This window comes from Neophocaena asiaeorientalis, unplaced genomic scaffold, assembly GCF_003031525.2.
Source record: "Neophocaena asiaeorientalis asiaeorientalis breed wild unplaced genomic scaffold, Neophocaena_asiaeorientalis_V1.1 scaffold396, whole genome shotgun sequence".
Taxonomy (NCBI): domain Eukaryota; kingdom Metazoa; phylum Chordata; class Mammalia; order Artiodactyla; family Phocoenidae; genus Neophocaena; species Neophocaena asiaeorientalis.
In genome coordinates this window covers 2,450,321-2,477,969 of record NW_020172455.1, presented here as the reverse complement: position 1 = coordinate 2,477,969, position 27,649 = coordinate 2,450,321, and the positions used below count along the sequence as shown (strand labels likewise).

Here is a 27,649-nt window from a genome sequence, read left to right as displayed (position 1 = left end):
TATTTTTCTGTAACTGCTTTCACTCAACATTATATTAAGATTTAAATTGTTGATATATATAAAGACCTACTTAATTCATTTTAACTGATATAGTAGTTCTGTCTTCTACCACGTTTCATTTATCCATTCATTCATCTATTAATATAACATTTGAATTTTTTGCTATTACAAACATCTATGCTGCTAGGAGTATTGTGTCCGAATTTCTCTCGCACATTTATCTTATTATGGACTTTCTCTGGATTGTATGAGTAAACATCTGCTCATATTTCTAGGTTTTCTCTTTTGGCCAATTTTTCCTTTGGATTATTTAACTTTTTCGTATTGAATTGCAGGAGTTCCACTTATATTCTAGATACTAACCCCCTGTTCAATAAATACATTACAAATATCTTTTCCCTGTCATTTATTTGCTATCTTCTGGTATAAGTAAATTTTGGATTCCATTCTAATATTTAAAAATTATTATTTTTCATATTTAAAGTTCTTAAGATAGCTAGAATTTACCACTGTATATGGTAAATGATAACAAGAAACTAATTTTATTCCTTTCCACATAAAAATATAGTTATTCCAAAACCATTTATTAAATCTGTATCCTTTCCCATTGATTTGTATACTGCCACTGATACCGTATGCCAAGCTCCTGTACGTGTATGATGAATCTATTTCCGGCCCCCCTACTCATTTCCACTGAACAGGATTAAATATCCATGTTCTAGTGCCAAACTTTTAAATAACTGTAGCATTTTAATAGGTCTGGATAATTGATAAGGCAAACTCAACCACTTGATATTTTACTTCTATTTGAAATTTTTCTTGCAATTTTTTCCAACCTACATATGACTATCTTCATGATTAAACTTCATGATTAGTTTTAAGGTTCTTTTAAACTAAGACTGGTTTAACAAGAAAAAAAAACTGTTTTCTTTTTGGTATTTCCCTTTCACTTTAGTCCTTTAACTCTGAATTTACCAACAGGTGAAGCCATTGGAAGTAGTTTTCTTTTGAGCCTCTCTCTGCCAAACACTGAGAAGCTGATGGTTCACTAGGTCAAATATTTTGTAGCCAGCATATACACTTTTTCATTTTAGATCTATGTTACTTTCTTAGTATTTCTAAGGAAGATTTATGATACAGTAATTTAATTAGAACCAAAAAAGAACCAAGCATTTTACTTACAGACGCAATTGTAGCATCTTTTTCAGTGAGTTCCTGTTTGTGTCTAGCCATCATCTCTTTGATCTCCAGCTCTTTCATGATTTTCTCTTTTTCCAAATCAGAATATTGTTCTTCAGCAATCGAGCGAGCCAGTTGCTCAGAATCTGCTTTGGTTAAGGTAATCTCCAGTTGAGCAGCCAAGGAGTCCCTACATTTTAGAGGGATAAAATTTTAATGTTCAATTTTTTACTACAAAGTCAAATTTTTGTCTAATTCACTTCATCAACAAAGTTTTATTTGGAGTATAGCAGGCACTGTTCTAGGAGTGGGGTTCATGGCTATGAACAAAAGAGACAAGGATCTTATCCTTACCTTTCATCCTGTAATTCCTGTTTCTTCTGCTGTAATTCTTTACAAAGTTTGGTCTTTTCTTCACATTCTTCTTTAAGTTCCCTAACCTGTGTTTTATAGAGGGTCTAAATAGCAAAATATAATAGAAATATGTATCATCATCATGATGAATATTATTTCTATATTCAAAAGCTATCCAGACAAAAAGTCCAGTTGAGCACATACAAATATGCTCATAAAACAGTAATGTTGAGCCCATGAGCAAATTAATAGTTTAAAGAGCTTTTCTATTTTCTGGTAATCAACCAATTAACTGATAAAAATTCAGCTAATAATTTAGAAGCGTGATTTTCAACTGGATATCACAGTGAGATTTCTCATTAAATGACACAGATTGATAGGATGAAGAGGCAAAAACAAAATTACTGATTTAGACAAGAAAATTTTGTTGGCTTAAAATCAGTGAAACAGAGGTGACAGTTACTACTTCATATTTTAAAACTGATCTCAAAAAAGTACAAATGTTAAAATGACAATTTTCTTTCTTTCATTATGAAAATATATTCTTCCTCAAAAATCAATGCTTTTATTAATCAACTTCATAGGGTATAAGTATGTGCTTAGAACCATGTTTTTAGTAATGACAATGGATTTCTGTTAAACTATCTACAGTCTCTTGCCCAGGTGTTCCTTTTGTATGTGTGTGGTACAAAACATTCATACAAAATTCTGTCTGGGGTTTGCTGTAAGAATCTATTCTAAAGACAAGATCAGTCTCCTGGTTTTGCAGCAAAAATTTTTTACAAATTCTACAAATACAAGAATTTTCAAAGTAACACATCTGGAACTTACGGAGAAATACTGCTCTGCCTCAAGCTGATCTTGGAGCTCTTTCATTTGCCCATCTGCATCTTGACGTTCTCTGTGGGGACATTGAATCAAAGGTTTAAATAAGTTAGACACATATTATGCCAGCAACTCTTAAAATGTGGTCTAGGAAACCCGTGGGAGTACTGAGACCCTTTCAGAGAATTCATGAGGTAAAATTATTTTCATAATACTAAGAATCATTGCTATTTTTAAAGCTTTAATTATCTCAGTGTATATGGGCTTTTCTCGAGGTTGTATGACATATGATGATTTCATCACTCCAACAGCTAATGGAATGTGTGCTTGTATGCTCCTGTGTTTTAAAATTTTCTCAGCTTCAATTTCTAACACAAAAAATAACTTTAGATATAACTCACATGAACAATAACTCTTTGGGGTCCTTAAAAAATTTTAAGAGTATAAAGGGATTCTGAGACCAAACAGTGCTATATTAAACCAATAACACTAAATTACATATTCTCAGGCATGCATTTGCCATCAGCCATTTATGCCAACCAAGTAGCAGAATTAAAAGAGCACCTGAAAATTGATTATCTTAGAATGAGTGAAGAAATGACTGGGAGGGAGCCTGCAAAGAGGTAAAGAGTATAGGTTTTTATATCTAAATGTAAATGGTAACTGCACAGATTTGAACACTTTGTAAAAATTACTGAGTTCTACACTTACCATTTGTTTACTTTTTCTGTACATATTTTAATCTTCAATAAAGAAAAAAATTAAATAAAAAATGAGCCTAACAATGCATTTAAGAGGTTGGGTTGAAATAAGTTAAAAGTCTAGGCTTATTAACAAAATATATATATTACAGTTATTCCAAGTCAAAGCTAAGGGGAAAAAAATAAAGTTGGAGAACAACACAACATATGATACAATTAAAAAAACACAAAATAAAATCTACAAAAAACTCAACCCTATAAATATGGTATACATGTACAGGTACAGGCACAGAAAAGGGTGTGGAAGGATTTTTCAAATAACAGACTGTTAAGATATACTACCTCTGTAGAGATTAACTATGTCTGCATTCATAAAGGAGACTTTATATTGTTTTCTCTTTATCTTTTAATATAGTTCTGAATATTTTATAGTGAGAAAATATTTTACTATCACTTAGACATTTAAAAAATGTATGTATACAGCTGGACTTCCCCGGCGGTCCAGTGGTTAAGACTCCACGCTCCCACTGCAGGAGCCATGGGTTTCATCACTGGTTGGGGAACTAAGATCCCACATGCTGCAAGGCCAAAAAAATAAAATAAAAATGTAGATAGCAAGAAAAAACTCAGAGAGATTAAATGATTTAATCACACCATCTTCAATTTAATATTACTTAAGACTTTCATCCTTATTTGCATTTAATATAATTTGGTCACTTTGTTTACTTACTTGGCCCTTCAACTTCTGGGTAAAAAGGAAATTATCACTCAATGTCACTTAATTGTGTGAATTCTCTATTTTATTATTGATGAGTGTATTATTAAAGAATCATGATTTTTATTTCTCTGAGCGGAAAATGTGAAAGATACTAATTAATAACATATGAAAGAACAAGTTTTAAAAATTTAAAATCATCATCACCAGCTAAGCCCGCGTGCAGCAAACCCCAGTGTAATTTTAATATCATGATCTTCTTGAAGAGCTACCATTCATTATATGTAACCTTTAAAGCTCAACATTCATTAGGTATTTAAGAAAAAATATTTTTCAGAAAGTAACCACATAATATGCACATGGTTACAATTAGATAGTACAGACTAGCACAGAAAAAATTCTAAGTCTCCTATCCATATCCATCCATGGGCTAACCCCATTCCCCTAGAGAAAATCACTTTGTTTCATTTCTATGTATTGTTCTTTTGGTGGTTACTGCCACATCTCAGCTTATTTCTTGACATACATTTTAATTATTTACCAATTCCCTGCTGCCAGATGTGAGAATTTAGCTCTTACCATCCCTAACCTCTCCCCAACCCCAGGCTTTCCTCAAATGCCTAGTGATGAGTAACCAGGAGGCATCGGAAATTTTAATCTCTGGGTACAGGGGAGGGGTTTTCTAAATAGCAAACTTCAGTTTAAAATGAGGGGCTTAGGAAGTCAGTCATAAACAGGAAGACCACTAAATGCCAGAATGAGAAAGGCTTTTTTCTCTGAGCTGCTGACCCCATACTAGCTGTTGTAATTATCCACAGAGGGTATGCCCCATTTCGTCAGAGGGAATGCTCTGTAGGAGCCCTGGCGGTGGCAGTGACTGACACAGACATTTCTGCAAGGGGTAGTGGCAGAGCATGATCAGCAGATTGCTCCGTTTATAACATCACATCTTACTCCAGCCCTCCAAGGTATTTGCTTTGAATAATGAAACATTTTTCTTCTTCACCTATATCCCACTTCATATATACTCCTGGCTGTTGCTTCTGCTGCTCTACTTCATTAGGCAGAAGGTTTCCACCCACCTGCCACTATCTCATTAACTAAAGTAATTTCCTGTCCTCCAATCCACTGGAATGACATGATGTGGGTTTACACATTAAAAAAATTCCTCTACTGGAGTTTTACTGGAATCTTGGAAGGAAGAAAAGAAGTCTATGTTGGCCATTTTCAAGTGCAAGGCTACACAGCACTTCATATGTAAATTCTCATTGCATATATATATATTTAACTTTGTATTCCAATTATGTATGTACTTGCCTTACCTCTTCCTAAGGAATACCTTCTGATAAAACACTAGTAAGCTTAAGGGTAGGAAATACATCTGACTCATCTTTGAATCTCCCATAGTGGTTATCAGTGCCTTACACATGATAGATATGCATTCATTCATGCAACACTTACTGACAATGTCTTATGTGCAAGAAATTTATCAAGGGTTGGAGATAGCAAAATATAAGTTTTTTTTTTTTGCCATTCAATGAATTTATACTCTGTTAGGTGATTAAGACAGCAGATGTGGGTATCTTTGGCCAGGAGGGGTTAGGAACTGAGGGATTAAGAAACAATAGATCCAAGTGCACTTATGAAGAAAATAATAGGCATATATATACTAAGTATCATAAATTAGGTATAAACAAAGAGTAATTAGAACAGGAGAAGAAACACAATCTAGATATTTAACTAGCCTTTGTATTCATATAAACATTGCTGTTAGAATAAATACTATGGAGAATAGCTGTGCAGTCAAATAGTTTTAAAGACTATGTTCCCTAGAACTGAGGATCCACAGTTTAGGCTCTTGACCAAAGCCAGGCAAATGAGTTCCATCTCAGGACTTAAGAGATCCAGAAAAGTCAAATCAGGGTCGCTCCACATAAATGAAGCTATAAGACATATCTCTAGAGTTTGTCCTTCTTGAAGGACCAAGTTTTCTGTTAAATAAAAAAAAATGAGAGGGAAGAATAAAGCTAACACACAAAGGAAAGAACAAAAAAATATTGGACAAAGATGCCTGAATACTGTTCAAGTTTCTAGTTTCAATTTTTAAACGTTAAAATCTCATGAAGTTTAAGAATCTAGGTTTACCTAGGAAATAGATCAGCAAAAAGAACAAACTCTTTTTGACCATCCTTTCCTAGGAAGTGTCAATATTTGAATATTTGACCATCCTTTCCTAAGTAGTGTCAATCTTGCTGACCTGTCACAGGTATGTAAAAAGCAGGCAATTAGCAAAAGTGATAGGAACAAAGTTACAGTCCTATAGTAGACATACTAGTAATAGTAACAGTAACAGTTGTAGTAATAATGGTCCCTACCATTTACTGTGTGCTAGATGCTGTAAATAAGTCATTGTTATCCTTTACAACACTGGTCCCCAACCTTTTTGCCACCAGGAACTGGTTTCGTGGAAGACAATTTTTCCACGGACCAGGGTGGGGTGGGGGGATGGTTCAGGCGGTTATGCCAGCGATGGGGGGCGATGGAAGGCGATGGGCAGCGGCAGACGAAGCTTCGCTCACTCGCTCCTGCCGCTCACCTCCTGCTGTGCGGCCCGGTTCCTAACAGGCTGCGGACTGGTACCAGTCCGTGGCCTGGGGGTTGGGGACCCCTGCTTTACAAGATCCCTAACAAGGAAGCTATTACTGCCCCCCTTTTGTGGTGTGACAAAAGGTTCAGAGAGGTTAAAATATTTTGCCCAAAGTTGATCAGCTAGTAAGTAGCGGAAATGGGATTCACACCTTGATCTGTCTGGCTCCAAAGCTTCTTTTCTTTTCACTCTGCCTCCTATCAAATAACTGGAATCCAATATGACCTTTGGTCAAGAACTAATTATACTACTAATGACTGAATGGGGTAAATTTTAACAGTATATTACTGTATACTTTAAAAGTATTTTACCAATGTTTTCTATTTTCTAAGTAAATTAAATATAGCACTAGAGTGTATCCTAAAAACTGATTTAAAAATTTATATGGTGTTTGCTTAACAGTCAAACATTTCCAAGTCCCAGAAACTAAAGAAACAAACAAAAAGCACTTATGCTTGAGGGACAGTCCTGAGGAAAAATACTAAGAACATGGAGTACAAATCCCGGACATTTTCTTCTTCTTCAACACCAACACTCTATATGTTATATCATAAGGTGGCAGTAGTAAAAAAAACTGTCAGGGAAGCAAATAAAATCTTTTTGAAGGACAACAGTGGCACTTAACACATTACTCAAAACAGAAAGAAAGAGAAAATGTGGTCAAGAAAATAAAAGGGTCAAAAGAAAATCCCAAGATAAATCAAAATTAAGATAATTTACATGTGGATAGTTGTGCATATTAATAAATTTTGTCTCAAACAATTAACTTACTTTCGAAGTTCAGCATTCTGTTTTTCCAAGCTCATTTTCATTTCTAGGAGATGATTATTCTCTTGTTTCAACTGCTTTTCTGACATTTTTAGTGTGTTAACTTGCTGTGTTTGCATCTTCAAGTCATTTTGTGTAAGGCAGCGCTTCTGAGTTTCCTGCTCTATTTTTAATGTCAAGTTTCTAACCTAAAAAACAGTGTTATTGGTATGTAAGTAAATTATTTTGACTTTCTTATCAATGAAGCTGGCAGTAAATATGATGATGTAAAATAGATTTTTCCCCTTAAACAGTTAATTCACTTCAAAATAAAATATTTCTTGGATTTTCCATAATGACATATTTTTAAAATAAAATGTGGTCTTTAAAAAAGTTTTAATCATGATTCATTTAGTATATCATCCAAATTCGGTAAAATTGAAAGATGATGGAATATTATTTTACAAGAAAAAATTTTAAATTATAAAACCATCACTGAACCTGTATAAATAAACCTAGTTTACTATTAATTCATTAAATCGTTTACTATTATTTATTAGTAAACGTCACACTTACATCCTCATTTAGCACATCTTTCTGTTTGAGGAGTTCGTTTATTTTCTGCTGTGACTGTTTGAGGTCACAGTCTAATATAGAGCATCTTTTCTCAGCCTCCAGCAACAAGTTCTCTACTTTCTGTTTTAAAGTTCTTTCCTCCAAGAGCTTTTTCTCCATTTCTATTGCCAGAAAAATGGACATAATCATGAATCAAACAAAAGAAGCATATCAAATACATGACACAGTGCTAATAAAAATTACAGTAAATGATGCTGCCTTAATAATTTTTTAAATTTCCAATTTAATATTTTCATCTCTCCTCTTAATATAATTGAAATGTCAACAATTTCACGCTTGAAAATTAGGTGTTTCATTTGCAGGGTATAAAATTCTACCACACTCCACAATATTACATCCATTTTAATGAAAGCAAAATAATTCTGCCTTTACTTAATGTTTCTAAAAGACATGTACATCTTTTTAAATAAAGATTTATTTTTCTGCTACTCTGTGCTTCTCAGTGTTACTCTTCTTGCTTAAAAACATTAAGACCCTAATCATTATAGAGGCAGACCCTATGACCTCAATGGCTCTTTCTATATTAGCATATTACTATGCAGAAGATGAAAATTATGTTTCAGGGAGTTGGCAGAGGACAGGACTCCAGAACCAAACTTCCTGAGTTTAAATCCTGGTTCTGACACTTCCTAATTATTTGACTAGCCAACTTAATTAACCTCTCTGAGGCTCAGTTTCCTTATCTCTAGAATGGTGACAATAGCACCTACACCCATAGGGATTTTGCAAAGATTTTGCATAAGCATATGTGTAGTACTTAAATGCTGCCTGGCACATGGCAAGCACTTGATAAGTGCTCACACAGGAGAATTTTCAATGACCTAAGAAAATGTTCACAATATTTTTTAAAAGGAAAAAAAACAAAGCAGTAGAGAAAATTGAGAAAATATACAAAATATCATCCTGATTTAGTAGCATTCTGGTTAATCTTTACTTTTTATTTTCCTCCATTTTCTAAATGATTTGCAACAAACTTTTAATTTGTTTTATTAATCAGAAAAGACTTCTAAAGACGTTTTTTCAGTCTCAAAGTGAAGAGCAGACAAAGTTTATGTCTAATCAAGTGATTTCATAGTAACTGCAAGTTATTACATGTAAAGGATTACTGATGTACTGATTAGAAAATCTGTTCAAATTCAATAGATTCTTCTGCTCCTTCATACCTAATGTTCAACCTCTAATTATCACTTATTACAGAGTTATACTGGGTAAAAATTAAACCTTATGAATTTTCAGTTTTTAATGAACTGCCTTCAAAAGTGTAGAAAAATGAAACCATTTTTCACATACTACTAAAAATAGCTAGCATTTCTAAGCACTTTTCAGGTATCATTATACTTGGTTTTCACAACAACCTAATACAGTAAGTGTCCCTTTACAGGAAACAAGGCACAAAAAGGATAAGTAACTAGAGAAAGTCACATAACTAGTAATTCATTGCTAAGCCATATTCTTAAACAAAGAATGCAATGCAATGACATGCATTGGAAAAGACCAAAGGCTTTATACCAGATGTACCATCAATAAAATTTAAGTTTTGTGTATTCATACAAAATATGAAAGTCATCTGTACCTTATGTTACAGCTGTAAAAAGGAATTTTAAAAAATGAGTTACATGCTAAATTGGTTTATTTTCAACACTTCAGAGAATAATCTATAAACAAATGTACTCATTTAAAAAACTAATCACCCTAATGTGGGCACAGAGAATAGAAAGAGGCATGAGTGAGCTCACTGAGGTGAGGAAAATAAAGATTCTGTATCTTGTTTTGGGTAGTGATTATATGTATGTATTACAAATGTGAAAAATGCTTGCATTTTATTGCATCTAAATTATGACCTCAAAAGAAATTCAACTTTGTCTTTTTAGGCCATGGACAGGGAAACATGGCACACTAACTTTCTTGTTAGATATTTCTAAATAAAGCACTCATTTCATTTTATATCATCTAGAATCAATGCCTTAAACCAAACTGTTAAAAAAAAAATCTCCAATTTTAATTACATTCAATAATTTAAAGGCTATTTTTTGCTAAGTTATTAATAAATGTTATGCTTTAATATGAAGTGAAATTTCTGTTTAAGAGTTTTATAAATCTTTGACAAGAATACTTTACTGATTTCCTCTGGAATTTCAAATCCATCATATATGAACAGTCAGTTTGGAAAACAAGAAATTATCTAAAAGACAATTAATTCCAAGATACGGGCTTGGTTTGTGGAAAAGTTCACTTTGTTATCTTACCCTATACTCATTAGTATTGTGTGACTTTGACCAAATCTAGCTAGTATATTTATCATGCCAGATTTCAAAATATTCAGTGAACCTATATTCTATAAACTCACAAGACTTTTGTAACACAAGCTGGTGAAATGTCAAACTAAATATTATAAAAAGAGCATATCCCCCAAATCTGAATAGATGTATCTAGAGCTTTGCACTCTGTATGCCTGTCACTGTTGATAGCACTGAACTATTAATTTCTCTCTGATCTAGAGATTCGGTTGAGTAATTCTGTGTTGGGGGCTTACTACCCTAGAAATGGATGCTGCCTTCAAGGAAAAACATATATGCAAAGCTTTCCTAATACTTTTTACAATATTTTTCAAAATCAGAGTTGAATACAGAATCAATTCCGTAAAATGCTGCTGAAAACCCTCTTATGAAAATGCGTACCTTTCATGGCTTCTGATTTAGCTTCTTCAATGGATTCATAAATCTTATTTTTATCTGCCAGCCGTGCTTTTGTAGCCTTATGTTCAGCCTCTTCTTGTTCTAGGCTCTGCTGTATAACTTTTAGTTGGTATGTCATATCTATTTCCATGTTGTTCTTCTCCTATTAAAGATTTTAAATGGCAGCTATCAACAAAAAAGACTGGCTTGCAATTTCAAAAACGCAGAGCCTTTTTTTTTACAGGCTTACTAATAATGTTCAACATGTTCCCTCCGATCTTCAAACTTCTTGTAAAAGTAATCTATGCACTCTACCTGTTCACTTCCCTCTGTACCCATCTCCCACATCTCCACTCTACTGTTTTGAGATCTTCATTGAGATTGCTTGAGCTCAATAAAGTGACAAATGATATCTCAGTATCAAATTCAACAGACATTTATAGTCTTTATTTCATTTGAACTCACTGTTGCCCTTGAAACTATTTCCTTGACATACCTGACACTGAACTCACTTGGCTCTCCCCATCCTGCTCTCATCTTTTCTGTTGCATGTGAAGTTTTCTCCCAGCTGCCCCTTAAATGTTGGGTGTTCTCTGGAGTAGTGTTCTTTAGCCATATGCTTCTCCTCTTCCTATATTATTACTTCTCAAACTTTTAAAACATACCTAATGTTTCCCTTTGCTATATCTAAAAAAAAAAAAAAAAGAAATCTCAGGATCCTCTACTATTCACCCTTATTTTCCACCTAGGAGACTTGTTTTAAGTTGAGAATCTTTAATAGAAGTCAGTCTATTTTCGATATATCCTCAAAAGATTTTCTAATTCTTTGTTTTCTACAATTTATATCGTAAATATAGGTATTTCTTTTGTTTTTCAAGAATAAAAATGATTTTTTTCAAACTACACAATCCACCAACAGACTAATTTACTCTGCTCTGAAAAACCAATGCTCTAAGCAATCTCTTTGCAGATGGGCTCTTCCAGTCACATGGTTTGAGTTACTTCTGTATCGATGACTCTCAAATATTTCTAGCTGCTACTACCATAGCTTACTTCTTTGTAGACATCCTAGTTTGGCTGTCTCACAGGCACCTCAACTTAGGACTAAAATTGATTTATCACTGTCTCCTCTAAAACAGCTATTTTTCCTTTATTCTTTATTAATTAATGGTACCACTATAGATTTCGTCACAAACTAGGAACCCAGAACTCGTTCTTGAGTACTATTCACACGCCATATCTAATCAATCACTAAGTGTTCCCAAATATTCCTCCTCCAAATATTTCTCAGATTCATCCTTATTTTCCATCCTTTGAACTACTGTACTAGTTAAGTCTCCATTATCTAGGTTACTGAAAAAGCCTCTGACTAATCTACCTACGTCATCATGTCCTCAAACCTAGTTTCCACATGGTACACAATGATCTATCTTAAATGTTCCTCTAATAAAATCATCCACTTCAGTGGCTAGTCCATTACTTAGAGCAACTAAGTGTTGTTAACAGAGTATTCAACATCTTGCATGGCCTGGCTCATGCCTGGCTCTGTAGCCTCACTCAGGCCAGTGAATTCATCACACTTTAACATTAGGTTTTCAGGCCAGTTTTAGCCTGACGTCTATTTTTGTAAAATTTCATTAGATCATAGCCATGCCCATTCCCTTTACTGCAGCAGAGACCATATGGCCTGCAAAGTCTAAAGTATTTACTGTCTTCCCCTTAAAAGATTAAAATTTGTTGACCCCTGCTCTTTACTCCAGAAATACTGAATCATTTGCATTTAAATAAACTGACTATGACTTTTTAATTTTCTATCCTCTGTGCCTTATGCCCATGCTGTCCTCCCCAACTTTACCCTGTCAACCAATCCTGCCCTGTCAGATTAGGGATTCATTCTGTGCACCCAATATACCCTGCCCATACCTCTATCATTCTACTTACCACACTGCATTAGAATTATCTGTGTACTTTATTATTACTTTAGAAATTACCCATTAGACTGTGAGATTGTTAAGGGGAAGAACTGCATCCTGATATTTCCACCACATATGATACATTAAATACTTAAGTGAATGAAAATAAAATATTAACTGCACAGAGCCTAAAAATTATCCCTGGTTTATAGTACTTTTTGGTAAACTTCTAAATGAAAAGTCACGATAACTTTATGTCATTTTAAAGACATATTGTAAGATGGGCTTCCCTGGTGGCACAGCGGTTAAGAATCCACCTGCCAATGCAGGGGACACGGGTTCAATCCCTGGTCTAGGAAGATCCCACATGCCGCAGAGCAACTAAGCCCACGAGCCACAACTACTGAGCTTGCGCTCTAGAGCCCATGAGCCACGACTACTGAAGCAAGCGTGCCTAGAGCCTGTGCTTCACAACAAGAGAAGCCACTGCAATGAGAAGCCCGCTCACCACAACGAAGAGTAGCCCCCCGCATGCAGCAACAAAGACCCAATGCAGCCAAAAATAAATAAGTAAATTTATTTTTTTTAAAAGAAGATATATTGTAAGTCAAAATTTGCATTTTCCTTGGATGCCCAGGAAGAAGCATCCTCATTATACACCCCAAGAGACTCTCCCTTCATAAGCATCTAACATCTAAGGGCTGCTTGTAGTGTTATGGTATGCCTTAAAATACACATCCCTAATCTACATAACCAAGTGTGAATATAAGAAAGTACATGAGTGTTGGAAATATTTCAGTTACTAATTTTCCTTATTTTAAAATAAGTTTTTCAACCCGAAACTGTCTAGTCATTTACTTACACAAACGTAAAACTTAACATGTTTTACCTTTTCCAAATCAGTAAATCTCTCCTGTAGTTGTCTCTTCTCAATCTCTACTTTTGCTAATAAGATTTTGCCATTCTTTAAATCTTCTTCTAGGCCAGATATTCTACCTAAAATTGAAACATTTTTAAAAACAATAAACTCATATAGTATACATATTAAACTTAGAGTAAAACATTTGGAATTCACCTCATTCTTTAAAGTTGTTATTAGCAGAACTTTTATAATTGTTGGTGTAGTGCTTTAGAGTTAATTCGACTGGAATCCAATCTACCACCTTTAGAAGTGGTTTGTTACTAAAAATACTTCATATATTTCAAAGTAAATCTTTCATCCATAAAATTTTGTAACAATGTATTTCTAATATGCTAACCTTACATAACAGAGTGTTATATTCAGACATGTGCTATTCCAGCACATTATCCATCATCTAAGGTTATTTCCAAAACACAAATCATTAAGATGAACTCAAGTACAATATCTACTTTAATACCTTGTAAATCATTAATAATCTCTGATCCATGGGTTCGGTCCCTCCTTTCAGATTCTAGAACTGACTGAAGATTGATAAATTCCTTTTCAAGTTTTAACTTGGCAGTCTCCAGCAGGCAATTTTTATCTTGCAGATCTCTATTGTTAGATTCCAGCTGTTGAATCTGTTTTGAACTTTCTGCCTGGGTTTTCCTTAACCGGGCTGCAGTATCAGATTCTGTTCGCAGCAAAGCATTGGTTTCATCCAGCTGTTATTCCGTTCAAAACCAAACAAACAACAAACAAATAAACACAGGTATATATGATGAAAATACCTTCAATTATTACCCCATTACTATTTAAAATAAACAAAAACCTAAAAAATATCTTCCTAGTGATTTCCTGTTTGTCACACTGCCAATTAAAACAAATGTTAACAGATAGTCATAAATAAAATTCAATATCCTTATAAACTGGGATCAACCTACTTGTCTCTGGAGTTGATTCACTTTCTCAGTGGATATTTGAGAGTTCTGATTTCTTTTTTTCAAATCTTCAAGTTGATCTTTTAAACTGTTAACTGTGATGAAAAGCATTTTAGCGGTAAGCTTCAACACAACACACACATACACACAAACATTTTCTCTTAGTATTTAATATTCTACACCACAAACCATCATTCTCCAAATTTCGCTTCTTGTCTGCTTCTTGATCAGCTTTCCGCTGATATTCTGCATTTTTGTGCTGAAGAAGCGCCTTTTCTCTTTCTAATTGCCTTAATGCTGATTCCACACTTTTCCTTAAGGTAATCTGAAATAATGCTTGAAGTTATTATCAAAGGAAAGTATGTATAAAAATCAAACGAAAACAAAAAATATTTCAGTTACATCAAGCAAATAAAAAAGACCTTTAAAAAAGCTATTAACCGCCCTTTTGTTAAAACTACAATGTTTTCCATATTTTTTAAATAGCACACTATTCTTAAATAATCAAGACCATAAGTGCTTTGTTTACTATTGAAAGTCAAAATTTCTGTAACATTCCATCACCACTGAACCATCTTTACTTAATACAAACTATGGGTCTGAATAAAAAAAGAAACAATTGTCAATTTCTATTTTTAAGTCACGTAAGTAATATGAGTGCAATTTTCTTTTTACTTGAAATATCTACACATACTAAATTAACTCATTTGCAAAAACATAACAAAATGAAGCCTATTATCATGGTTACCCTATAATCTGAGAGTCCTGTCCACCAATACTACAAGGTAGATTTTACTATATAACAAGATATGTATTAATATGGTACTAAAAGAACTCTGTAGATAAGTCAGGCATCAAAACTTTTTATGAACAAAAATGTTAATAAAAGCACAGAGCGACTTTACCTCTTCTTCTAGCTCCTTTGCTACTTTCTCTAGGCGAGTATTAACAGATCTAAAGAATTTCAAAGGCAACAGTAAGTAATTCTCTCCTAGTTTACAATAAAAACATTTACCATAAATTATAAAATTATCATATAATTACTTTTTAGCTCTTTTTTAGTAAAATGTTTAAACTTACATTTTAAAATATAACAATTATCTAAAAAACATACTTGCACTTCTGCTCTAGTTCCTCTTTGGCTTGTATCTCACTGCTAAGGTGTTCTTCTAATGTGTATAGTTTTTTCTGAATCTGTCAGAAAATAAGAAACTATAATTATAAAGTCTGATCATATTTAAAAGGTGAGCGGCTTAAAGAAAACAATGATAATCTCTTTTCTTTCAACTTAATATAGGTACAGTTTTTGTACATTCTTAATGTGATTTTTATTGACAGAGAGAAAAAATCCTCCATCTCGTGCTTTCTATTACAGTACACATGTATGTACGAACACACTATGTAAACATAAGAATAAAAAGCTCCGATCTTGGCAGAATTCTTCTATGACACCAAGTTTCTCATTCATTATGAACAAAGGATATCATTTGATACCCTCCATCATTTTGTAGATTATTTATTCGAAAATACTGTCACCATTTGTGCTTATAAAGATAAAAGGTCTACATCTGAAACAAATATTTGGAATATTTGACTGAACACGCTCAAAAATGTATTACTTTTCTTAAAAATAATAAAAGCTCTTCCCATTTTTCCAAAGAAGACATGCAGATAGCCAAGAGACCTATGAAAAGATGTTCAACATGACTAATTATTAGGGAAATGCAAATGAAAACCATAATGAGATATCACCTCACACCTGTCAGAATGGCTATCATCAAAAAGACAAAAATAACAAATATTGGAGAGCATGTGGAGAAAAGGGAACCCTGGTGCAGTGTTGGTGGGGATGTAAATTGGTACAGCCACTATGGAGAACAGTATGGAGATTCTTCAAAAGATAAGGATAGAACTACCATACAATCCAGCTATTCCACTTCTGAGTATTTATCTGAAGAATATGAAAACACTAATTCAAAAAGATATATGCACCCAAGTTTATGGAAACAACCTGAATATTCACTAGTGGATGAATGAATAAAGAAGATGTGGTATATTATACACAGTGGAAACTACTACTCAGCCCTAAAAAAAAAAGTGAAATCTTGCCATTTGCAACATGGATGAACCTTGAGGGTATTAGAAATAAGTCAGAAAGTGAAAGACAAAAACCATATGCGGAAACAGACACACACACACAGAAAAGGAAAGAAAATAAAACAAAGACAAACTCAAAGACAGGGAACAGATTGGTCATTACCAGAGGAAAAGGTGGTTAGGGCTGGATGAAATGAGTGAATGGGGTCAAGTGTATGGTGATGGATGATTACTAGACTTTTGATAATGATCACTTTGCAATGAATACAGAAGGAGAATCATAATGCTGTATACCTGAAACTTATGTAATGTTAACATACCAATTTTCTCTCAAAAAAAGATATATAAAAGCTCTTCTTTATATCTTCCTACACTGTGCCAGGCAAAATACTGTGAAAAGTTGTCAACAATAACTCTTTTGGATAAATGACAACTAATTAATTACAAGTCATCTTGCTATAAGGCCAGATATGTCGGGCTTTAAACAAACTAAAACTACAGAAAGCATTAAATATTGCATTTTGGGAGCCTTACTGCCTTTATAAAGGATTTAACTTTTCAAGTTCCTTTTGTGTTTTAGGTACAGTGACAGGCACTTTACAGATATTGTCTCATTAATCCTAACAAAACCCCTAAAAAGATGGGTAGTATTATATCTATTCAATAAAGAAACTGAAATCCAAAAAAGGTGAACAGCTGGGCCAAGATAGCATAGCTACTAAGTGGCAGTGCCCAAAAGATCCTGATCTATTAGATTCCATGGCCAATGTTCTTTCCACTATTCTTTCTAGTGATTAGGTTCTCCATGATTTCTTAAATATTTCATATACCTTAAGCAGAACTCTATACTTCCCTAGTAAGAAAATACAGGCCAATGAACTAGTCAAGTTTAACAGCTTTTGGCTGCTACTACATTAGTATAATTCGATCACACTAGTTATCACATGCCAATCAAAAGTTCTTACTGCTACTTATATATCCTTAATAAATAAAAACAAGAAAATTATACAATATATATTTTAAACAACAGATCCATAGGAGCAATAATAAAAAGAATACTTGGTAGAAAAAAGGTTGAGAACTTCTCTCTTGGGTAGGTGTAGTACTCCAAATGCTAGGTGGAATGTGATTATAACAAAACATCGCTAGAGTGATGAGATTTTCCTGTTTTTCAACATATTTGACATCAACATACCTCTTGACTCTCCTATTTAAAACAAAACAAAAACATTAAAATGCTTGTTATGCTTTGTAAAATTCCTAAAACACAAATCATACCAAAATTACCTAACTAATTTTTTTAGGTTTTGAAGAGAAAAATGTTTAGCATCCTCATTTATGTGTGTGTTCATGATTTAGCTTTGTATAGAGGTCACAAAATATTGTAACATTTTGATAAAATTAACCTTTATATGAATTCATTGCTAAATAGTCAAAATTTAAATCATCTACTATTTCTATATCCTTATAGCTTATTATCTGTACTCTTTTATAGTACTAAGATCATAAAATTTTCTAACTGGTAGAAAATACAGCTGTTTGTAAACCTACTCTATCACTTTTGCTACTAAAACTATGCCTAAAGCCATGTACAAGTCATCTTTTCACTAGCCATTGGATCTCACACAGTGATACTTGTCAAATAAATGAATCATTTCAACGTTATGCTGAACTGGATTGCAAGAAGGAATGCCATCTAAAAGTAGCATCAAGTGAACTTTAAAAATACAGGGATATTACTAAAATATTTGAACACATGTAGAATAGTAAAAATTTATACATACTTCATTTTTCCTTGATTGTATCGAATCATTTTCTTTACAAGATGGAGAGTCACTTAATAACCTAGAAAGAAAGGCAGGAAATAAATTCTTTTGCGTGTCATTTTAACTCATTTTCTAATACCAAGTTATTCTCAGAATTAAATTCCAACTACAGATTCTCTTTCTTTTCACTTCACCATATTTAAAATGAAGTAATATTTTCCCCTCTAGAGATGTATAACATTTTCAATCATTTAAAATGATAAATATTGCTTGCCTCTCACTCTTAAGCGGATGTTCTAGTCTTTAACATCGTTGAGACTGGAGTCACTAGATAGCACTACATTTTTCTCCCTATTCATCTCATTTTGAGTTCCTGTAACTATCTTATTCTTCTTTTCTAGAAATCTTCTGGAAAGAGATAGCTCTCCTCCTTTTCAAAAATAACATCTCTTGATCTCCAGGTCTTAATACACAAATCATCACTTCTATTTAACTGTTAATTTCTCGCTTAACTGGGTCCTTCCTCACTGTGTATAAACATGCTTGGGTTTCTCCTGGCACTGATATCCTCAATTTAGTCAGCATTACAGTAGTTTTCAGAACACTGTCCTTAGCAGGATGACAATTCATGCTGGTTTGCCTGGGATTTTCCTGGTTTTAGCATGGAAGTCCCACACCACATCCCAGGAAACCCCTCAGTCCTGGGGAAACTGTAATGGTTGATCACCCCAACCATTACACACATGGAAATACCAAAAATTTCTCAAATATATGTTTCTCAAACATCTTTAATACTTCATTCAACTATTGAACAGTTTTCAGTGGCTCTTTACTGCCTGTCAAAGTCAAAAGTCCCTTAGCACAGCACACAACAATCATCTGTTGCATTATGCTTCCCCTAAACTCCAACTCCAGTCTATTTTCTAATTTTATACCCAATAATCACTCCAGTTGACCAATATGTATTGAATGATCTTGTGCCAGGCTCTGCACTACATGGAGGGATTACAGGCAAGAAAATCACAGTTTCATTAAATCCTCCAAATGGTCATGATACAGTGATATATATATATATATATATATATATATATATACCCTCTGTTTGAACCCTACTGGACTATACTACTCTGCTCCCAAAGTATGCTTACATTCCAAACTTTTCCTTCCACTATTCACCTCCCCACTATACTCACCTAACCTCCTTACATCTCAGCCATTCAAAACCCTTTCTTAACTTTAGACTTGGCTAAGATGCTACCTCTTCCCTGAGGTCTTACCTGACTTTCCCCTACCCTCGTCCCAAAGAGATGTGACTTTTATTTTTCTTCTGAACCATCTCATATCTTTTTGGTACGTTTCTTAAGGCAAATATCACATTCTACCCTTTATTATGACTATATAATTCTCCTATATCCCTTATTAGTTGACAAGCTCCTTCAAAAGCAGGTGTTTGGTCTTACTCTATATCCCCCAAAGAACACAGAACATTGCCTTACATTCATTTGCAAATGAATATCATATAATATTCTATGAAAAAACTCAGTTTAAAACAAATTAACACTTTATCTTCTATAATTCAGTCTCGAAGTAAGACAACTCTTTATAGCTAGATGCTGAAAACAATAAAAATGTAACGAACAAATCACATACAAATTTTCTCTATAGTAGGTAAATCCTATAAAAGGCAGCTGATTTCCCACAAAAGCTTTAGGAATTGGGAAGGTTTCTACATCTCCTTTATCATCTTCAATGTCATCAAAATTGCTGCTGTCTATGTCACTGCTGAGTTCAGGTACCACAGGAGCTGCCGCTATTAAAAGAAAAGAAACAAGTTATTTAATAATAATATATCTGATTTAAAATTATATAAATGACCCCTGTTTTGTTTTATATTAGTAATTATATATTATTAATATGTTATATAAATATTAACATATTATATATTGATTCATTAACAGTACTATATTATTATGATTTACTATAGAACATTTTAGTAACAGATTTTATCATTTCAAAGAATTGAAATTTTATGTTTTATTATTATATTAGATTGGTTTTAAATATAGATAAATCAATCAAACAAGGAAAGCAGGATGATATTATTCTACGTGTTAAAATTACAAGCAGCAATAACTTGCCTATACGTTCTTTAGTCTTCAGTTTTCTACATTCTTTAAGTAGAAATATTTCTTACTCTTCAAATGAATTAATGTTAAATATACATGAAGTTTAAATGAATCATTATGCTTACCCTAGTATTCACCAGAGTATGGTCTCCATAAGTAACTAATTACTGATTTATTAATTCAAACAACTGAATTAAAGAATTATATTTCCCCAATTCTGAAAATTACTGAGATCCATAAAACTTAGCTTAACAAATTAAGAAACCTATGTTTATCATAAAAGCACTGGGAAAGAAAGACATATTAGTTTGCTAAGATACTGAGGTAATATTAATTTAGTTATAAGTACTGCTTCAGAACAAATTGAAATGAAACCTCTCAATTTAAAAATTAGTTAGCATTAAGTGTACAGAGATGTTTATTAATTCAGAAGAGGAATCAATTTATGAGATTTAAAATGTGATGAAGTGGAAATATTTAAATTTATTGACTTACTCTCTCTTATGTTATCCCAATTCCATTGATCATTCTTAAAGAAAGGATGTTGTTTGATTTCTTCTACCCCATTTCTTCCAAGTCGTACCTCCCTAAACAATGCAGTTAAAAATTGTATTATAAAGAGTAACATTATATAAATACAAAAATATTAACTCTTATCTCAACAAGGATCAAAATAAGGATCAGAAATGAGTTTAAGATATCTTTATTAAAAGCTTCAGCTTAAATGTTGCTCAAAAATAAGCAATCTAATTTTATAGTATATGATTGCTCTAGATAGTAAATGCCATGGAAAGGGAAATATGTTTCCACCTGTTTTGTGTCAAATGAAAGTACGAGATTTTCAATGAAAAAAATCATCTGCGTGTGCCAAAACCACGTGACCAACTTTAGGGGGTAAAATGGATGGAGATTTAACTTTTGGCATAGAAGAGTTTTTTAAAACCTTTCTAATAAACGTTATTATAAAAAATCCTCCTCCTTTCTTAAAAAGAACTCACATATTACGTTTGAAGCTATCCATGTTTACTCTGGATATATCTACATCTATATAAAATATAAATTGTTAAATATATATTACATTTATATTAAAATTATCATTCTGAATACAAAAAAATGTTACTAATAATTTCATTTTTTGACATGTTGAGTCTTCAGTGAAGACTATATGGAAATAAAAAACATTTTTTATATGTCCCTGGAGCTATGTTTAATATAAACAAAAAAAGCTGTAAAGTTTAGAAGGAAGTGCTCTTAGCCACACTGATGGCATTAAATTCTTTTCAAACTATCTTTTCTCCACCTACAATCATTACTTAGACTGCAACCACACCTCCCCATAAATTGCTACAGCAAATATTTCATGAATGGTACTCCTTTCATTAGCATATGCTGTATCCTGTTTTATATTTTACCCTTCAGCACAAATTATGGTCATTCCCATCAACTCCATCTAGTCCTCAAATCAAACATTATTTTGAGTTTATCACCATGTATTATTATTCATTAATCATGTAATTAACAATCAAAGTTTTATTGTACAAATGATTGATAAACATATAAAAATGATTAAGCTGTCTAATGAGGAAAAATATAATTTTCTTTCTTTGTATGGAAAAAAAATAATTCATAATACTTAGTTTGACAAGAATGAGGGAAACAACTATTAATAATGGAAATATACCCTGATGTGGCTTCTCTGGGGGTCAAATTTGTAACTCAAGTAGGTCAATTTTAAAATGTATCTCCTAGAATTCCACCTGTAAGATTTTATCCTACAAAACGCATGCAAAGATAAATGTATAAGGATAGTCACTGCAGTACTGGTTCTAACAGCAACTGGCTAACAGGCAACAATAAGGTGTGCTGAGGAATCACAGCATCTTAGGGCAAGAAATGTTCTTAGTTATCATCTAATCTGATCCCATCATTTTAAGGATGAGTAAAATTATTTCCCCAACAAGTAAAATAATTTTCCTAAAATCATAAAGCTAGTGAGGTAAGTCTGGACTGAGGTGGAAGCACCCACTTCTATGTGTTAGTCCTTTAATAGGATGACTCCTATTACAAATATAAAATGGGAAACCAGAAGAGAACAGAATAGAGAGGGCAAGGAAGAAACTTCAAATAGTTTTCTAGCTTCTCTTTTTAAGGCAGGTTTTCACAACAATGTTCATCTAGTTTGTTTCAAGAAATATAGAATTTCCATGATGGACTTGCTCATATTCAAATGCAAATTAAAAACGGTTGGGAAGGAGGCACTCTCAAATCAAACACAGATAGTTTTTAAGATTATTAACTTTTGAGTATTTATCTGCCCAAAAATGTTCTCTTCTCAAAAGTTGTACAATCAAGAGCAGTACGGCTTAAATCACCTTACAGGATAAAATATGAATAATACAGAAGTTTTATTTCTCTCAAATGCGTTCTTTTACCGAGTTCTGATTTCCCTTTAGACATGAGGGTCAGGGTTAGAGTTAGATTACCATTAGGCTGCACATACAAAATGGCAAGGGTAACCCAACACCAGGCCTAGCAGTAGGAAAAGGCTAAACCAGAATTAAATGCAATTTGGATAAAAAGATTGATTTTATATGTAAATAAGAGTTAGCTATGCTTTCCTTTCTACAAATCCAGAAGTTAAAAGGATTCTCTATAAAGAAATTCAATGTATATTACCTATCTGTTAGGAAGGCACAGATGAGATTCTTCGCATGTTTAGAAATTTCTGCATCTTCAGGGAAACACAGTGAGTTTTTATGATCCATAATTTTGCTATATGTTCCTACCAGTGAATCTGCATAAAATGGAGTATCCCCTAAAGTTCCAAGAAAAAAAGAGTGTAACAGAGAATGCAAATTAAACATTTTTCACCTAATATTTAAACATGTTAAGTTTAAATCTGTCACATGCATGGAAGAACGAAAAGGTCTACGGGCCAGGAATCTCAGTCAAAACAAACAGGCGCACACCAAGAATATATTTAAATTATAATCATACCAATGAACCATGAACTTTTAAGAGCAAAATAAAATCAATACTAACTGTAGAATTTGTTGGGTTTTTAAATACATAATGGGAAAAAAAAACCAATTTACTGGATAATTTAAAAGATTACTAGGTGGGGTCAGATCAGTTAGTGCTTAAGTTAAATCAGCCTTTTATGTCATACAATACAATAGTCACTAGCTACAACTGGCACTTTAAAGTTAAATTAATTACAATAAATAAAATGAAAAATTCGGTTCCCTAGTCACACTAGCCATATTTCAAGTGCTCGATATGGCAGGTGCCTACCGCACTAAACAGTGCAGACGTAAACCACTTTCATCATGATAGACTGGACAGTGCAGCTCTAAGAGTTAGATCAGCCCTATTGTTTTACATACGAGGAAGCCAGGCCCAGACAGATGACGTGTGATTTGCCTAAGATGACACACAGCTAGAGTTGAAAACGGCAGAAACAGCCTCCTAATGCAGTGTTCCTGCTGACTGATGACTGTGATAAATAGGCATTGAAGCAAGTGTAAAGACAGAAAATGTTCACGGCATCATCTTGGCCAGTATTCATCTAAAGCCACAAGAGTTAAAGGCCCTGCCAGTATGCCTCAACCACAAGTCACCTTAGTACAAATCAGACTTCCCCAAATCAGCCAAAAAGGAGTGTTCAGGTAGATAGTTTTTGCTTTCCAAGGGTGGCAGAGGAGAGTTTTGAATTCAAGATTTTTCTAGTGCAACTTTTAACTGCAGTAGACTCCTTTAATTGAAGTCCAGTCAACCAACCTGATGAGCAAGCACCAGAGCAGGCTCAGAATACTGCAAATTAGTGCCATTCAAACTCATTAAATTCAGCTCTCAGAGCTGAAAACAGCAGCAGGAATTTAAATGGTCTCTTCAAACCCAGGTGACTTCCTCCAAAGTATATTATTTTTTAACCCCCTGGGAGAGTCTAGGCAAATGATGGAATATATTCTACTTTCAAAAGATTACAAGACACACCCAATGAATCATCAGATAGGGCCTAGAGGTGGGGAGAATAGATAGCTACCTGAGAACATACAGTGTGTACAAAGAGACCCACTACAAAAACAAAGGCACAAAACAAAGTAGGTTACAGAAGGACATGAGACTACGCATAGCAAGATCAGTGCTACACATACACATATGGTCATCAAGAGAAGGCACTTTAACCACAAAAAAGTTCCATGACTAATCGTTATTTAAATTCGTACTGATTTTTTTTTAGCAATAAACATACTCAGTTACTATACAGATTTTACAGATTTCCACTACTAATTTCTTTTAGTCATCTTCTAGAAAATAAATTCCCCAACTTCTAAAACTATATTTTCAATTCTAAAGTCATTTCATATAACGCTATTAGCCTTAACACATTTGACTCTTAAAGAAGAATTTTGCTACATCTCCCTCAACCTGAAACCAGGGGAGTCAGCCACTGGCTTCCTTGGCCAGAAGATATTTTTGTGACCCTAGTACTTAGGAATAGGAAATCTTAAAAATGAAATCTATGATGTAAAGAAAAGTTTTGAAATACTTGAATCTTTCAAATTTTGATCTGGTCAAAGTAAAAGAAATTATTTAATTTGCCTCTGAGTTTACTGAGACTGAAATATTATTATAAAATATATTTATCTTGATAGTCAAATGGTCAATAACTATATTTATGATTTATTTGACTAGAACTACAAACCAAATATATATACAAGTAATAAATATAAGAAACACAGTGTACAAAAATTAATTACATAAACTGAGTACTTTCAGTTCCTTATTATAATTAGAATACCAGCCTTATAATTTAAATATTTACAACAAATACTCCTGATTAAGAAAATCTTAGAATGAAGGCCCATTGCAACTATAAACTTGCTTCTTGTTCTTATATTTTCTTAATACAAAAGGTCTATTGGAGGAATATTTCCTAGCAGTAGACTTTCAATTCCTTTCATATTCTACTCCATTACTGTGCCAGAATGAGGATTGGTTTTAATTTTCCAATCAATCATCTGTCATATCAGACACTACTAATTCAGTTTTCAGAAATACTACTTTTTCCCTAGAACACAAGCAATTCATTTTTTTATAGTCTCACATTCTTGACTTAGAACTAAAGTGTTATGAGATGGGTTTTGAAAAAAGAACAACTTACTTACCCACCAGCATCTCAAAAAGGAAAACACCCACAGACCACCAATCACATTCTCGCCCATAGTAACCATCACCCCCTTGTGATTTCAGGACCTCAGGTGATATATAATCAGGTGTTCCAACTGCTGTATCACAATGCACCATGCCTGTCTGGGTAAAGTGCAGAGAGAGAGAGAGAAAAAATGTATATAAAATGTCTATAAACACACACACACATAAGCGCAACTAATTCATTAATTATTATTAAATATACAGTGACTACACATGGCTACCAAGAGACCTTCATTGCTGACATGGCTTTGGGAGGACAGGGGATAAATGCATTATGAAATGCATAAAAATGTCTGGATTATGGGAGATCAGGGATAATTTTCCAACTCTAAAATACAGGAGGCTTCATCAATGAAAGAAGAAAAAGGTGGTTAACTTCATGGGAATTCCATGCAAATCAACATCTTTTGTTTCTTTTTCTTACACCATGAAGGAGTTACAAGAGAAGTACAAAATGTGGTCTTAAGGCACCTGACCCGGGGAAAAGAAAAGAATCATTAGAGAAAGAAAACTTTGATATTTCCAAAGAAACTGCAGTAATGAAAATTACAAAGGCCCCAGTTTTGGAGATTGTATTAAAAAATAGTTCTTATTATACCAAGAAAAAAATGGGGGGAAATAGATCAAATGTTTAAATCAAAAGATCTTTATAGTTTGAAAGCTACACCTCCAAGCTGCATGTTTAGAAATGTGGAGCTGTGGTATCAAGATATTTGGCAAAATGATTAAAAACACCTTTTTCTGTGTTTAGTTTCAGTGGGTAGTAAGATAATCCCTATCTTATGTCTTTTTGACAAGGACAAGAACCACTGTAGATATTATCTACGTGTGTGTATTTTGCAGCATGTATGTGTTTGTGTATGTTTGTGTATATGCTGCAAGATTAAATCACGACAGTATACAGTAGTGTGATCCTAAATAGTACCTGTTCACCCTCCAGCTATGTACAAACGTGCAAAGACTTTACAGATTAACTTAAATGCCCTTCATTTCCTTTACCTGCCTGGTTAAAAAGTGTGTCACCTACGTTCCTTAAAACGAAGCTATACAACTACCAAAATACTAAGTATTATAACCACCTTGGAAAAAGGAAGTTCAATGTATTTTATAAACATGATTTATATAAATGTTTTTATTTAAATGCAATAAAATGTATATTAAACATGAGAGATTAATTTTAGAAGCAATCTTTTCTTTCCTCAAATCAGCAGAAATAACTCAATGATTTTATTTTCCCAAGTATTCAGCAAATAGAGGTCATTTTAGTTTGAATATAAATTAATAAAATAAAACATTTGGAAATAATTGAGCAAATTATGATGGTAATACTCTGTAAGGGTTATTACTTAGGATAAAAAATGAAGATGACAGTGCCTGACTACAAAAGGCAGTGTATAAAATTAATTTTTATCATTAACTATCCTACATTTTAGACTTCTACTGAAGGAAAAATTCATAGAGACTTACTAGGGTAAATAAAATCTCTTTATTTCACATGTATCCATATAAATTAACTTCAAAAAAATGAATCTTGTGAGACTTAAGAGCTAAAACCTGGCCAGACACAAAAGTGCCACTAAAAGAAAAATTATTTAGCACTCAAAGGTTCAGAAGAAGGAGAGCAAAGGATAAGATACAAAAAAGAATTGGCGGACAAGTTAGACTTCAGAGGAGAGAGGGTTGGTATGGTAGCTTAGACAGAAAAAAGAGCAAAAACAAAGGGACAAGAATGACTTTATATAAAACAGACTGAAGAAATGCAGTAAAGTCCAAATCAGCTAAATGTAAAGTTTCACACTGATGAAGTTGGGAAAGGTAAGATGGAGATCAGTTTGAATAACCGATTACTTGTAGAATAAATACTTTGGTAGGAGTAAAGAATTTTTACTAGGTAAACTGTGTTACTGGTACTCTGTTTTTGGAAAATTAATATTCTAACCACCATCTTTGGCAACCACCTATTGAGAGTTAAAATTTTTTTTAAATAAACATTTGGGAAAGATATTTAAAAACTATCTCATGGGGGTTTCCCTGGTGGTGCAGTGGTTGGGAGTCCGCCTGCCAATGCAGGGGACACGGGTTCAAGCCCTGGTCCAGGAAGATTCCCACATGCCGCGAAGCGGCTAAGCCCATGCGCCGCAACTACTGAGGCTGCGCTCTAGAGCCCGCGAGCCACAACTACTGAAGCCCGTGTGCCTAAGAGTCCGTG

The 27,649-nt window shown here is 33.4% G+C and overlaps 1 protein-coding gene across 2 annotated transcripts in view; it reads right to left on the bottom strand.

The window, feature by feature from the left end:
* Positions 1-27,649, bottom strand: part of ROCK2 (Rho associated coiled-coil containing protein kinase 2) — a 137,356-nt gene that overhangs the window by 21,359 nt on the left and 88,348 nt on the right. Inside the window, exons 6-23 of one of the 2 annotated variants that reach the window (XM_024737698.1) lie at positions 25,395-25,539; positions 22,900-23,038; positions 20,719-20,810; positions 19,748-19,907; positions 18,116-18,176; positions 17,527-17,538; positions 15,349-15,428; positions 15,140-15,188; positions 14,424-14,559; positions 14,238-14,329; positions 13,772-14,018; positions 13,282-13,388; positions 10,483-10,642; positions 7,745-7,905; positions 7,193-7,377; positions 2,365-2,434; positions 1,534-1,637; positions 1,183-1,369 (exon numbers count right to left, since the gene is read on the bottom strand). In XM_024737698.1, coding sequence (XP_024593466.1) covers positions 1,183-1,369; positions 1,534-1,637; positions 2,365-2,434; positions 7,193-7,377; positions 7,745-7,905; positions 10,483-10,642; positions 13,282-13,388; positions 13,772-14,018; positions 14,238-14,329; positions 14,424-14,559; positions 15,140-15,188; positions 15,349-15,428; positions 17,527-17,538; positions 18,116-18,176; positions 19,748-19,907; positions 20,719-20,810; positions 22,900-23,038; positions 25,395-25,539 — 2,187 coding nt within the window. The remainder of the gene's footprint in view (positions 1-1,182; positions 1,370-1,533; positions 1,638-2,364; positions 2,435-7,192; positions 7,378-7,744; positions 7,906-10,482; positions 10,643-13,281; positions 13,389-13,771; positions 14,019-14,237; positions 14,330-14,423; positions 14,560-15,139; positions 15,189-15,348; positions 15,429-17,526; positions 17,539-18,115; positions 18,177-19,747; positions 19,908-20,718; positions 20,811-22,899; positions 23,039-25,394; positions 25,540-27,649) is intronic. The other variant, XM_024737699.1, reaches the window with a different exon arrangement.